The 13,275-nt window shown below is 41.2% G+C and overlaps 1 protein-coding gene across 4 annotated transcripts in view; it reads right to left on the bottom strand.

Annotated features, from left to right (window-relative positions):
* Nucleotides 1-1,438: 1,438 nt before the first annotated feature.
* The window catches only part of FGF13 (fibroblast growth factor 13), a 322,227-nt gene continuing 310,390 nt past the window's right edge, over nt 1,439-13,275 (bottom strand). For all 4 annotated transcript variants that reach the window (XM_039488838.1, XM_039488841.1, XM_039488839.1 and 1 more), the window contains 2 exons: nt 3,916-4,114; nt 1,439-2,841 (listed from right to left, as the gene is read on the bottom strand). In XM_039488838.1, the coding sequence (XP_039344772.1) occupies nt 2,705-2,841; nt 3,916-4,114 (336 nt within the window). In that variant the 3' untranslated portion in view covers nt 1,439-2,704. The remainder of the gene's footprint in view (nt 2,842-3,915; nt 4,115-13,275) is intronic.

Below are 13,275 nucleotides of genomic sequence, written 5' to 3'. Positions count from 1 at the left end.
GCCTGCTAAGAAGGAGGTGGTGATTGACAACAGGCAAGGCTCTGCGGTGTCACAGCTGGGAAGGGGGATGCAGGGTAAACGCTCTGCAGCATCAGAGCTGGGAACGGAACAATGGGAAACAGACTCTGCCGGCGTGCAGAGCTCCGGATATGCTTGCTTGGAACTAACCCCAATAAACATCACATTGCCTGCACTTCAGACTTCTGCTCTTCTGCTTGTTGTCTGCATGACAAGACCTAGGGGAAGAGGCGGGGGGAAGGGAAAGCCTTCTAACAATAGACTCCTACTGGGCTTTTCAAAAGTGTGTAAGCAGGTTGAGTGTCTGACTGCCATTAGGCACCCAAATATCTTTGAAAATTGGGCCCTTAGTGTTTAGCACGCAGCTGGTGCTATAGTATATAATGACTGATAGAAGAGCATTCGACAGAAGCTCCAACTGTACGTGAGATCCTTATGTATCCAAAAGTGGCTGGCTCTTGTAGGAACTCCTTCTAGACATCTCTGAATGAGGGACGAGCAAAGCTCCAACAGTTTGGAGGCTTGGTTGGGATAAGCCAACTACTTATTAGGGAACAAATCTTTAGTGGAGGGGCTAGACCAGATAACTTAATATGTCGCTCTAATTTCTAGCTAAAGTTTATGGATAACTTTAAGAGTCTCCCTTCCTTCTCTGTTCTCTTTCTCCCTACCTCCAGATTTGCCTTTTCACCCAAACCTAATCAAAACCTTCACTTTCTCTTTCCGCTGCTGCTTCAATGCTCACAGTATCTCAAATGCTGATGGCTGGTCTACGTTAGTGTATCCACTGTTGGTGACACCAGTAGTAAAATGACGGGACATTTTAGGGAAAAAAGTCTAGTAGCCGCAGTGCCGCTGGGGTTTGCACAGGTGCTAGGGACACAACCAGGGTTTGGCAGGCCAAATGGTGATGTTAAGAGGGACAGAATGCAGGCAAGCCAGAGGTGAATGTGTGGGGCTGGAACTTAACAAACCAACATACCTTTTGCTGGTAAACTGAATACATTTTATACAGAAATCGAAGGGACATGATGAAAATACCACCCCATAAAGGGTCGACTTGAGTAGCTTTGAGATCTAAAGTCTGGGCCGGCTATATTTTCCCCATGCCCCTATTTTTCATAGGGCTTCAAAAGTTCTTCTAGAGAAAATGAGACTTCTTAAATAATTAGCATCCAGTTTGCAGTCTCAGCTGGGTATATAAGAAGGGCTCCACTGAGGAAGGGCAGGTTTTCATTTGTACTGTGAATGGTATTCCAGGGGTGTAAACCGCTTCACATAAAGCTGTTTACAAACCGAAAAATGTTACATATAATATTAGTAACACTCATTTGCATGTATCTGACTGTCAGTTGTGTGTCTCCAAGGAAAAGTCAGCAATGTACACTGTCTAATAAAACAGCAAGCTTTTTTAAAAAAGTACATCTTAATATAAATAGTTTATTCAGTGCATGATTGTGTGTACAACAAATAATAAACAACGCTTTTGTACAAGGCAGACAACTGCTTGTACAGAACTATGTCAGGTTTGGAGCACAGAATCCAATGATGGTTAATGCACAAAATCTTACACATCATGCAACTCTATGCCAATATTCCAACTTTCTCCCATGCAACAGATATGATGACCTAAATGGAAACCTAACTAAATTTTTAAACAATTTTTCCAATAGCATGTATGAGTATATGTTGTTTAGGGGTAACCTGTCCTAACGCTTCCTCCTACACAAGAATCACGTGCCCATTACAGGGAAAGAAGGACTTTTACAAATAAGACATTTCTTATAAAAAATTAAGTCACCTTAATTCCACAGTTTCTGTCTTTAGAAAAGACGCCACAACAATAGTTTAACATGATACACAAAATGGAATTAAGATAAATCTACATTGGAGGATAATTTTATCCCTTTACATTATCTTCCACTGACGCGGGTTAACAAAACAACTCAATTCCTACAGACTGGGGTCAGCACAAGAACTTTACCAGAATGCTACAAATCTATAAAAATTGATATTTCAGTGTGTTTAAAATCACAAGAACACTGTTTGCTTGAGCCTGAGACACCGACTCTCAGTTCCAGCCCTGAATGTGTTTGTTTTTTTAAAGACACAGCTTTAAAGGCCCATTTGAGCTGAGAAATCAAAAAGTTGCACTAATCCAAATTAAAGGATACCTTTGTTATCAAGCCTTAGGTATAAAACAGTAAGCCAAGAAAACAACAGAGTTTACGTTTTTGTTGTTTGCCCCTATAAAACATATAAGTGTTAAAATTTCCTTTGACGAGCAAAAGTGGTCTTTTTATTTCTTGGTTGGAAAGCAAATTCTTATCAGCAGTGAATGCTGTGAAATGTTTTTGTTTAGTTTTCCACAAAGCATAGGAGAGAAAAAAAGAAAGAGAAAGAGAGAGAGGAAAAAGAGCTGGACATTTCTTCTCTGAGATTTATTCCACTGTTCTGTTTTGCTGGCTATCCAGGTGTCTTGTGATATGCACACGCATATTCTACATATTTGGGATATATCCTTTGACAACCAGAAGATCTAATGGCTGATAAAAGAGTGACCTATGCAAGTTCGGCGGCTTGTCCTGAACAATTGAACGGTTTGGATGAAAGACTGCTAGTAAGAATTCAACGGCATCCGGCGGTAAGGTTCCATTTACAGAGCACTTGGCTTGCCTTCACCTGGCTACGTTGATTCATGTTGACTCATGGATTTCCCCCCATTTAACACTCCTGAAACACTTCTGCTTTTTGTCGGGGTCCCACTTCCAGATCTTGAAAATTCTGTGAGATCGTGAAGAGAAGGTTCTTTGTACATGGCCACTGAAAATCAGAAAGAAATAGAAGCACATCAGCACATTTTATATGCTGCTACTTTTGCCTCTGTTTTTGGCTATGCAATTTCAAGGGCTAATTAGACCTTTTCATTCAATAATAAGTAACATGGGAATAGTAAAAGAAATGTATTCACTGCATGGATAAGATCATTAGGAGATTTCTCTTTTTCTATATGCAAACACTCATGGACAGAGAATGTCAAAGGTTCATATTAAGGGGAAAAATATTAGAGGCACTAGCTAAAATATGCACATAACCACTTTCTCTCTGCAAAGTTCTGTAGGCTAGATTTTCACGGGGCGTAAATCAGCCTAGCTCCATTGACTTCAATGGATCTGACCCAACATTTGTGCACATGGTCCAGGTAAATGACCACAAAAATGAACCTTTAAGTTTTCTATTGCATACACAAATGCAGTGGTTTTGTAGGTGCACTGGATTCTGCGGAGAATCTGGCCCTAAATATGTAGACTGTAAAGCTAGACTAGACATAGGCTGAAATGGCCTATCTATCCATCCACGGTTGTGCATCTTGGAGATAAGCTCTATGATTTCAAAATGGCATTTGCCTTAAGAGGTTACTCAAATAAACCTAGGGTCTAAGACAAGGCACCATCTGTGTCTCACATGCATTGTTTTTAATGTTTGGGTGCTGGTCCATATGTTTAATAATTGTGTAGTAGAGACAAAATGTTGCCATCTGAATATTATACCATTAATAAACATCCCTGAAGCGTAACACAAAGCGTGACATGATACATCTTTCTGCTGGTGGCAAGTTGAACTATCTAGGTGAAATCTTTATGGACTGTAATGGACATACTGAGAACTACCAGGACAAATGGGTTAACACATGTATTTGAATACATGAAGCAAATTAATATCACAGTATGTAGTCAAATCTGAAAAAGAAGCTCCAATTACATTAATGATGTGCTGCAGGATGTTACATTTCCATTATGTAAATGGTTCAATGCTTAAAATGTATTTTTTGCAATTAAATATTTCGGATATAATATAACATCATTTCATAGTAGTTGGGAAAACTAAAGAAATTACCTTTTAAGGGTTTTGGAAGAAAGTGTGCGGCGGGTTTATTTTTCTTCACATGGTTTCCTTTCATTATTTCTCCTTCTTTGTTAAGACCCAGATACCAACCCCTGCCAGACTGTTGCTGTCTGTAGATCATTGAAGAATACGTCACATAGTAGTTTTCAAATACTGATTCTTTGAACTTGCATTCAGGTGTGAAATGTTCCTGGAAGAAAGTAACAGATCAATACCTGTAGCGCTGAATTGCACATCAGTTAATACAAGATGATTTGATATTCATTGCCTTTCAGATGGTTAAAAGACATATCTTCCCCATCCAATTATGGAACACTGGCCCTAAAAATATGAACTCCAGAGTAATACAATTTGAAACCCATGGAAGAGTGCAGAGAGCAACTCAAAGAAGCATAATAAAATCTTGCTGCCCAATGAGCAAACTCAAAGTGAAGAATTACTGATCAGTGAGAGTCTCTCTGTACTTGCTAGTAGCATGCGGTAACCAGCAGTGATTGACTGAGTGTTTAAAGGAGAAAAGTCCGGTAAAAATTCCAAGCAAAGATGCAGTGAGTAAATTGGTCTCTTACCAACCACTTGATGTTAAATCAGCTTATTTAGCTACCTCATTAAGTCTACATTAATTATACCCTTTGACAAGCACCAGCATATTACATGCTGTATGTCCTTGAAGCTTGCGATAGCTATTGGAAAACCAGTATGGGAGATCAGGCTCTGTTCTGAGAACCATGCAGCACCTAGCTACAATGGCAAGGGTTCAAGATGAAGCATTACCCTTCAGTTTGAACTTCACTGCTTCAAAAGGAACGATGGGGACTAATGCTCAAAGAAATGAGCAAGACTTAACTAGTTTGTCTAAAATTGCCTAGTTTGTAATCTTGGCTGAGTGAGTGACTCTCATCCTGTAATTGTGGCTGAGTCAGTTAACCACTTTTTGGCATCAGAGGCCAAAGAGTAACAAGAAGGACTTGCACTGGAAACTGGCAGCTGAGCTTTCGAAGATAAATACATGGTTTGCATCTATCTGCCTGGTCGCTGTGTCCTAGGCGCTCTCCTTCTTTCTGGGGTGGAGCTCTCGGCATGCATGCTGATACCCCAGCACAGAGCCCTGCCTCTTCAGTGCACTGGACACCCACGCCTCTAAACTACCTCCCTCAGGAGATGTGGGACGGTCAGCAAATACTAATAACCTCTAGCCAGACATCAATTCGCAGTCTATGCTCCAGCAACAGCGACGCTGCCTAGCAGCCTGCCCTGTGCCCAAGCCATACAAAAGACTAGGGAGGGCAAGAGAGTGAGGGGGGACTGTGCCGTAGTCCATCCCTGCACGGCTTTCCCAGCAGGAGTCACTGTGAGTCGGCAGCGTAGAGCAGGCCTGTATTTTTTTGTGCAAAACTTTAATTTTTTAATCAAAATTGGTCATTTTTCAAACAAACATTTTCATGGAAAATTTCTTTTCTAAATTCTTTGATTTTATATTTTTGACCCAAAAAATCCCCCAAGCCACAATTATTGTGTGTGCTCCTCCCCTTCCTTTCTCCCTTTTTCCATGGCAAAACGGAAGAGGGGAAAAAATTAAAAGGAGCAGGGGATAACGGAAGAGGAGGTAGGGGAGGAAAGAAAATAAAACCTTTTTTTTTAGATTTTAATTTTTTGTCAAAAATTAGAAATTTTGAGACGGCCAAAAAATTTCAACATTTTTGGTGAAATGTGACATCTTTCGGCCAGCTCTAGTGTACAGTGATACGTGATGATGGCAGAAAGAGCTCTCTTACTCACAGTAATACACACAAGTCTAGACTCCTAACTCCACAGTGTAGCCACATAAAAAAGTGGCCTGATGCTCGGAGGTGCTGAGCATGAAGTACTGGGGTTCAGCCAAACTTGTGAACTTTGGCTTAAATCTATATCTACCCAGTTTGGCTCGGTGTGTGTGTGTGTGTGTGTGTGAAAATATACACACACACCACACTCACACTCTCCTGTTTCTGAGAATAATGAGAACAAAGATACAGGTGGGAAAGTGAAACTTGGAAAGTAAAGCCTTGAACTGCATCACTGAAATCACTGAGCGCACTCTTAATTCAAGGGGTGCAGGATTAGCCCATATGCAAACAAAAATGCACGATTCAATATTTTTTCCTAAGGCAAAATAAGTGATATGCTCATTAGTTTTAAATCCAGCATTAGTTAGTATGTCCAAGCTGTATCAGTGAGCAGGGGCACACTTTCTTTCAGTGTTGACCACATCACTGTAGCTACTGTAAGACGTACCGTAACTAGGTTCAACACTAAGATCCACGCTGTAGTTGTAAACAATACCCAAGTTCAACAGTAAGAGCTGAATTTTCACAATAAGCATCCCAAGGTCAACACAGGAAGTTTAAAAACAAAAAAGTAAACAGTTTCCCACATTCTTTTCCAGGTCGATGAGCCGATGCCACTGCAAGCCCAGCATTGGCTCCTTCGATCTTTTCCAGAGAAACACGTCGCTGAGTTACCATCCTCCCACATCTAGGATTTGTTGTTGTGAGTAATTTGCATGTTGGTGGAAAAGCAACAGTGTTTTTTTCCATCTCTTCATGCATAAATACATGCTTCACAAATGCAAGTTCTTTTCACATAGGTTATAGCAAAATATCACTCGTCCTTTAAAATGTAGATCCTTTTTTTCAGTTGTCATATTTTTTGTGCATTAATTGCCTTGTTTTTTTAACAGTATTCTGAAACGAACAATACAGGGGAAAATAATTTCCCTGAAGTATATGGGAGTAGAAACTGTGGATGAAATCCTTGATCCATTGACTTCAATAGAGCCAGGATTTCACCCTATGAAATAAAGGGGTTGTTTTGTTTTTTAAATCACTGCTCAATGCATTCTAGTGGCCCATGAGTCCCTAGCATAGTTGGATATATTTTAGAACTGACAGGATAATCAAAATTATAAATTGATGAGCTATGACATTTCTGTTTAAAAGACAAAAACATTTGTAAGGTTCTAATGAAATCAGTAGGAATTTAGAATAAGAACTGCAAATGATGCATGCGTTTTGAAAACAAGCCTCAACCCATGCGGTATTTACTCTGGAGTTATAAATCCCTTAAGGAAAGGGGTTTATAATAGAAACACTAATGCAATTTTAACTATAGTAGTGATGGCTATTGTAAAATGCCACTGTATTTTTCCTAAAATTTCTGAGTTTAATCTTGCTCGCCTCCCTTATATGTGTAGTCTCGTTGACTTCAACAGAGTTATTCATGTGCATGAGGATTTGACTCTAATTATGTCAGTACTGTAGTAAACACAAGCAAGAAATAAATTATGAAAGTATCTTGAGGGTAATTTTGGTTTAAAAAAATCATAGGAAGTAAGAGGCTTAAATTAAATGAGTCAGAGCTGGACCCAGTTTCTTGACTATTCCTTTCAGAGAAAGCGGGGCTATTTTAACATTCCTCTACAGATTTGTACTACATCCTTTTGCCCTCGTGTCTTTGTGCAGCGAAGGAACAGAATTCAAACCCAACTGATTGGCAGTCGCTTTAACAAAAAGTGCATAGTAAGCAATGTCATCCCTGTTCCTTCATGTTAATTAGTTGCTATTTAGTTAATTGACAGTCAGCTTCAATCACTATGCAAGGGGGCCAGTCACTGTATTTTATATGATTTCCAAATAAAACCCTTCTACCGCATTACTCCATCCATCGCTCGCTGTGTTAATAAGGAATATTGTGAGTATATCATCCAATTAAGAGCAGTAAAACAGAAAACTACAGTGTGCCACTGAATGATTATGGCTTATGTGCAGTAATTTGCAGCTGTTTACAAATGGCTTGCTGTATTCAGTGATGGAGGTTCAGATTAGGAACCGAACCACAACATTTGCACTCTCTCTCCCCCTCTCAAGAAGCCAATTGATTTCATAGTGCACTGTTTTCACAGGGAGTGGCTACACTTGGCAGTAACACGGAAGCAGGTATCCCCTCTCTTCGTTGTCCCGTGTCCCTCCCCGATTAAGTGTGTGACATTCTCACCACAGGATTCGTCCAAAGGCTGCAGTGAGGATTGCTGAACTCCCAGCACTTGGTCTGGTGTGACAGAGGACAAAGGGTGGATATAGAAAGGAAAACATTCTAAAAAGCCTATTTCGCTCTTGATTTTTCTTGGCTTTGTTGCTCCGGTAACAAGCTGTGCTTGGTGCTATGATGCAGCAGAGAGCCCTGTTAATGCCAGACATCTCTTCAACGCTGCACGCTGGTGCGATGGCACAATGCCGTGGTAATGCCTCCCCCTCTCACAGGAGGCAATCCCTTTACTTGGCTCCTCCAGAAACTCAATGGTCATTCACATGGGTTTGCTGTTTTTTGAAGGTGAACGGCATCACACGCAATTAAAAGACAGTCCCTCCAGAGCTCCACCATGCCTAATCTTCTCCCTCACATGCTGGGCTACCACAGCAGGTTTCTTTCCATTGTTTTTTCCAGCTTTGGAAAAGAAGGCACCTAATTTAATTGACCATTTTGGCATTCAGTCATGCTTCTCTGGCTTGTCTAACTGCTATTCTTTCCTAGCATGTCGCCCTAGCTACTAAAAGACAAGACATACGCGCTGAACGACTTTGTCTTTTTAAACATCTATCTGATGCCTTAGATGCTGTTTGTGGCAGCAGAAATGTTGGAATGCAAAGTGGTGCATTTAACACAGTTTATTTTTTACAAGTATTTGTTTCCATCAATTCAGTTTACTAATTAATAATACCTACGATCTTCCTGCCTGCTTAAAAAGAGAAGAGGGAATCTTTGCAGTAGGAATGCTAAATAGCTGTGCTTCTCGCAAGCAGGGGTTTTATTGGTACAACACAAAGCTAGAAATATTTAGCACCAGAACAACTAAAGCAAATACCAACACTGATAACTCCCCCCCAGTAATTTAGGGTCTTGCACCCCAATCTAGCCAATCACTTAACATTCAGCAAACCTTTCCCAGGTGTCTGGCAGGTGGGTCTTGCCCACATGCTCAGGGTCTAACTCGGGGGGGGAAACCTTTTTGGCCCGAGGGCCACATTGGGGTTGCAAAACTGTATGGAGGGCCCGGTAGGGAAGGCTGTGCCTCCCCAAACAGCCTGGTCCCCACCCCCTATCTGCCCCCTCCCACTTCCTGCCTCCTGACTGCCCCCCTCAGCACCACCAACCCATCCAACCCCCCCTGCTCCTTGTCCCCTAACCGCCCCCTCCCAGGACCCCCCACCCCTAACCGCCCCCTGGGACCCCACCCCCTATCCAACCACCCTGTTTCCCATCCCCTGGCTGCCCCCGACCCCTATCCACACCTCCGCCCCTGACAGGCCCCCACGCCTATCCAACCCCCATGTTCCCCATCCCCTGAGCACTATCCACACCCCCGCCCCCTGACAGGCCCCTCGGGACTCCCACGCCTATCCAACTCCCCCCCATTCCCTGTCCCGTCCCCTGACTGCTCCCCCCTACATGAGAAATACTTAATGACCACAGGTTGACAACCAATTTAAATAATGCCAGGTGGACAAAGTATTTTGTCTCTTGGGAGAGGACAAACTGTGGTTTGTGTCTTCTTTTCACGTCCCAAACTGGCTGGTTGTACATTGGGGAAGCTGTGGGTGGCTGATACAGAGCACGGAGATGGTGGAATTCTACTGCAAAGAATGATGGACAGAATGAAGTGCTAAGTGGTAACCCACTACTGGTTCTCTTACTCAAATGAGTTTCTGTCTGAAGTTAGAACCCTGAAGAGTATACAGTCATTGTGTTCTTTATAATATGACTGAAATTTTAATTTTCAGGCCTCTGTTTCCTTCTCCCAACAATGAGACAAAAGCTAAAGTAAAAAATCTGATGCAGAAACATCACTGAAAACCTACAAAAATTCACGAACTTCCAGGCGTCAGTGTGTACCGGTGAGACAAATATTCCAGTTGTTAACCACACATTTAGTTACCAGTGAGGGTGACAGAAAGTTTCTTGCTGTTATCCAAGGAGTAGCATCTCGAAAAAGTCTCTAGAAATTGCGGAATGAAGCATGCACGTGGGAAATCTAAAGGTTGCAGATAGGATAGAATTTGTCTCTTTCTAGCAGTAACAAACTGAGGTCCCAGTCCAGCCCTTACTCATCTGAGTGATCCTACTGACGATTTATCCATGCAAATAACTGTTGCAGGATTAGATCTTGAGATTTAACTTAGTATATGTATGGATGATATTAATGATATTCCATTTTTCTCTTTCAGCTTTTATGGAAGGAAGCCCACAGCAGAATGTGAAAATATTTTGCATTCATGAATTGTGTGTTTATAATAACCTAGGATAAAAACGAAAAGGATAGTTGTGTGATACAGTCACCTGTTTTGCCTAGACGTTAATAGTATATAGGGCAATATATATGCAAAAATATTTTGCACAGAAAAAACAAGACGAAATTGCATTAAGGAAATTGATTAATTCCGGTCACAACTCAGACTTGCTTAAGTAAGCAAGAAGATAAATTGTCAGGAACTTCTGCTTGGTTTTGATCTAATCAGCTGAACTCCTGAAATGTTCTTGCATAAAAAGAATTACATCTGCATTCAAAATATATATCTATGGACAATAAAAAAGAAGGCGTCTGATATGATCATTTGGTATAAAGACTTCAGTAGTATGAACTTGGAATGGCCACATTATTCCAAGCAGCTAACTGAACAGATCACCAAGGGAGAGAAAAGTAATTAATTACATATAGAAAAATCTAAAATGATTTTTCCCCCATACCAAATTGTAAGGTCCAGTTTTTGAATACCTACCAGATGTGGAAGTTACTATACCAATGCAACGCTGGAAATCTTCCTGTTCTAATGGTGTAAAAGCCCCTGCTTCTAGCCCAGACACCTGGAGTACCAGACCTTGAACCCAATCACTGATCCAGGACTTAAATATTAACCATCCTGACCCTCAACCAAGGATAATTGGAGGGGTGGGGAATTCTACCCACATACAGCGAGCAGAAGGGAACCTCCCCTTTTTTAAGGTGGCTGTTTACGGCTATTCAAATGTTTGTCATATTATACTAGATCGCAGTTGAGATGGGTCAGCAGGCAGAGTGCAAATGAGTTGATCAAAGATGCATGATCTATGGAATTTATCCCATGGCTGTCATCACCATGCGTTTTGTGTTAGTCCCACCAGCAGAGGAGCTAACCCAACAAATTAAGGAGTAAAAAAATGTGGATCATTCAAAATCTAACAGTCTCAAAGTTGGTATTTATGAAGCAAACCTGGGCTGCAATTGCATGATATTTCACAGAGCAGTTGGTCAGAATGGTCAGAAATTGGATTCAAAAGGATTCAATGGCATGGATACAAATGATTCAGAAATGCTAATTCAGATGAATGGATTAGGAAATGCTCTTAAATGTAGGGTGCGTAATTACAGATTCCATGAGAACAACGATGTGGTATCCTTATGGGCTGTATCCTTTATTTTATCCACTTTAAACAAAATCCCAACTTTTCATTTCTCTGTTTTCCAATTCTTGTCAGCACTTTGATGCAAACTAGAATTTCATTCTATCATCGTGAATTTCTGAAGGACCCCTTTCAAGCTACCCTGCTGCTACTTTAGCGATTTTTCTGCACCAGCAGTTTCACCTTTTATTAACAGAGACTGATTTTCTTCATCTTTGGCATGTGGCCTTCCAGCGTGTATCCTCTGCTTCATCACCCAGTAGCGTATGAAATATCAACAGCACAAAATGGGAAGACTTCAACTTGCAAGGTGTCAGAAACAACAACTGCTTCTGGATCATCAGCATGAAAAAACTCTGTGAAGAAATTTCTATACTCTGTGAAGCCTGTTAGCTACAGGGATAGAAGCTCCTTCTTTAACAGACTTTAGTCTCAATCAAGACTGCAGGTATAGATAGGTCCCAATCCTGCAAAAACTGGTGCGCGCTGCTTAATTTTACCTACTGTAAGTTGCCCAAGTGATTTCAGTACAGCTACTCACAGTGCATGAAGTTAAGTATCTGTGTCAGTCTCTGCAGGTTTGGGGCCACAGAGGGATTTCCTAACTGACCTTGTAGTGATGCCCACTGAAAGACAGCAGAGTGTGGATGGCTGTGTTGTTTTCACAAGACCTCAGGGATAACACTGCAAATGTGAACTCGACTAAGGGTATGTCTTCATTACCGGCCAGATCGGCAGGAAGCGATCAAGACAGCGGGGATCGATTTATCACGTCTAGTCTAGACATGATAAATCGATCCCTGAGCGCTCTTCCGTCGACTCCTGTACGTGAGAGGTGCAGGCAGAGTCGACGGGGGAGCGGCAGCAGTCGACTCATTGCAGTGAAGACACCACGGTAAGTCGATCTAAGTACGTTGACTTCAGCTACGTTATTCACGTAGCTGAAGTTGCGTAACTTAGATCGATTTCCCCCCCCAGTGTAGACCAGGCCTAAGTGCCATGCAGAACATTAAATGAAACGGTAAAACTCCCAGTGATTTCATGGGAGCAGAGTTAGGCCTATACTGAGCACTTCTGCAAAGCCCATTCTTAAGATACTGTGTGCAATTCTACTGGCCTTATTATAGGAAAGGCTTAGCTGCTAAGACTGAAAAAGTGCAGTGGGAAATAACCAAAATGATGCAGGGGATGGATTGTAAGAAAAGATGAGAGAGATTTTGCCTCTGCTGGTCAGAAATAAAGACGCAACGTAATGGAGGTCTGTAAGAAGTATGTACTAGAGATCTCTGAAACTACCTACAATATTTAATTAATAAATAAGCAGCAATTGGGCATAGAAGTAATTTAGGTAGAATTTCTTTACAGGGCATTCTTTCATAGCATGAGGATCTTTTTTATTTGCATAGTAAACATCCAGTAATAGTGGGAATATGCAGAAAACTGCAAACAAAGCAATAAATCAGAGTATGTAAATCCGTTCAAGTGAGGATTGGGGAAAGAGAAAAATGTATTGTGTCAGAGCTACTAACTACGGTAAGTAACTGTGCTCCAGCAGTGAGATTTCATGTTTTTGTTAGGTATCTTTGGATCTATAAGAAAGCCCTGGTAATTATTTACTTGACAGTGTTCCTTTGTACATAAGTCAAATATTCAACACCCCACCCCCCATAAAATAAAAATTCAGAGGGTGAACTGAAACAGAAAGTATATTATTCAAAATGCAGAGCTTTGCACAGCTCTAAGAATCCTAGAATGTTTTTCCAGCCTTGCCTCTGACTCACCTGTGAAAATTCAGGCAATGAACTTTGGGACAGATTTTTAACAGTATTTCGGCTCTCAACTCCCATTGATTTCACTGGGAGCTGGGCACCTAACTAC

The sequence above is a fragment of the Mauremys reevesii genome, linkage group 9, assembly GCF_016161935.1.
Source record: "Mauremys reevesii isolate NIE-2019 linkage group 9, ASM1616193v1, whole genome shotgun sequence".
NCBI classification, from domain to species: domain Eukaryota; kingdom Metazoa; phylum Chordata; order Testudines; family Geoemydidae; genus Mauremys; species Mauremys reevesii.
The sequence above is the reverse complement of the archived record's forward strand: the minus strand, read 5'-3'. Positions and strand labels throughout refer to the sequence as shown.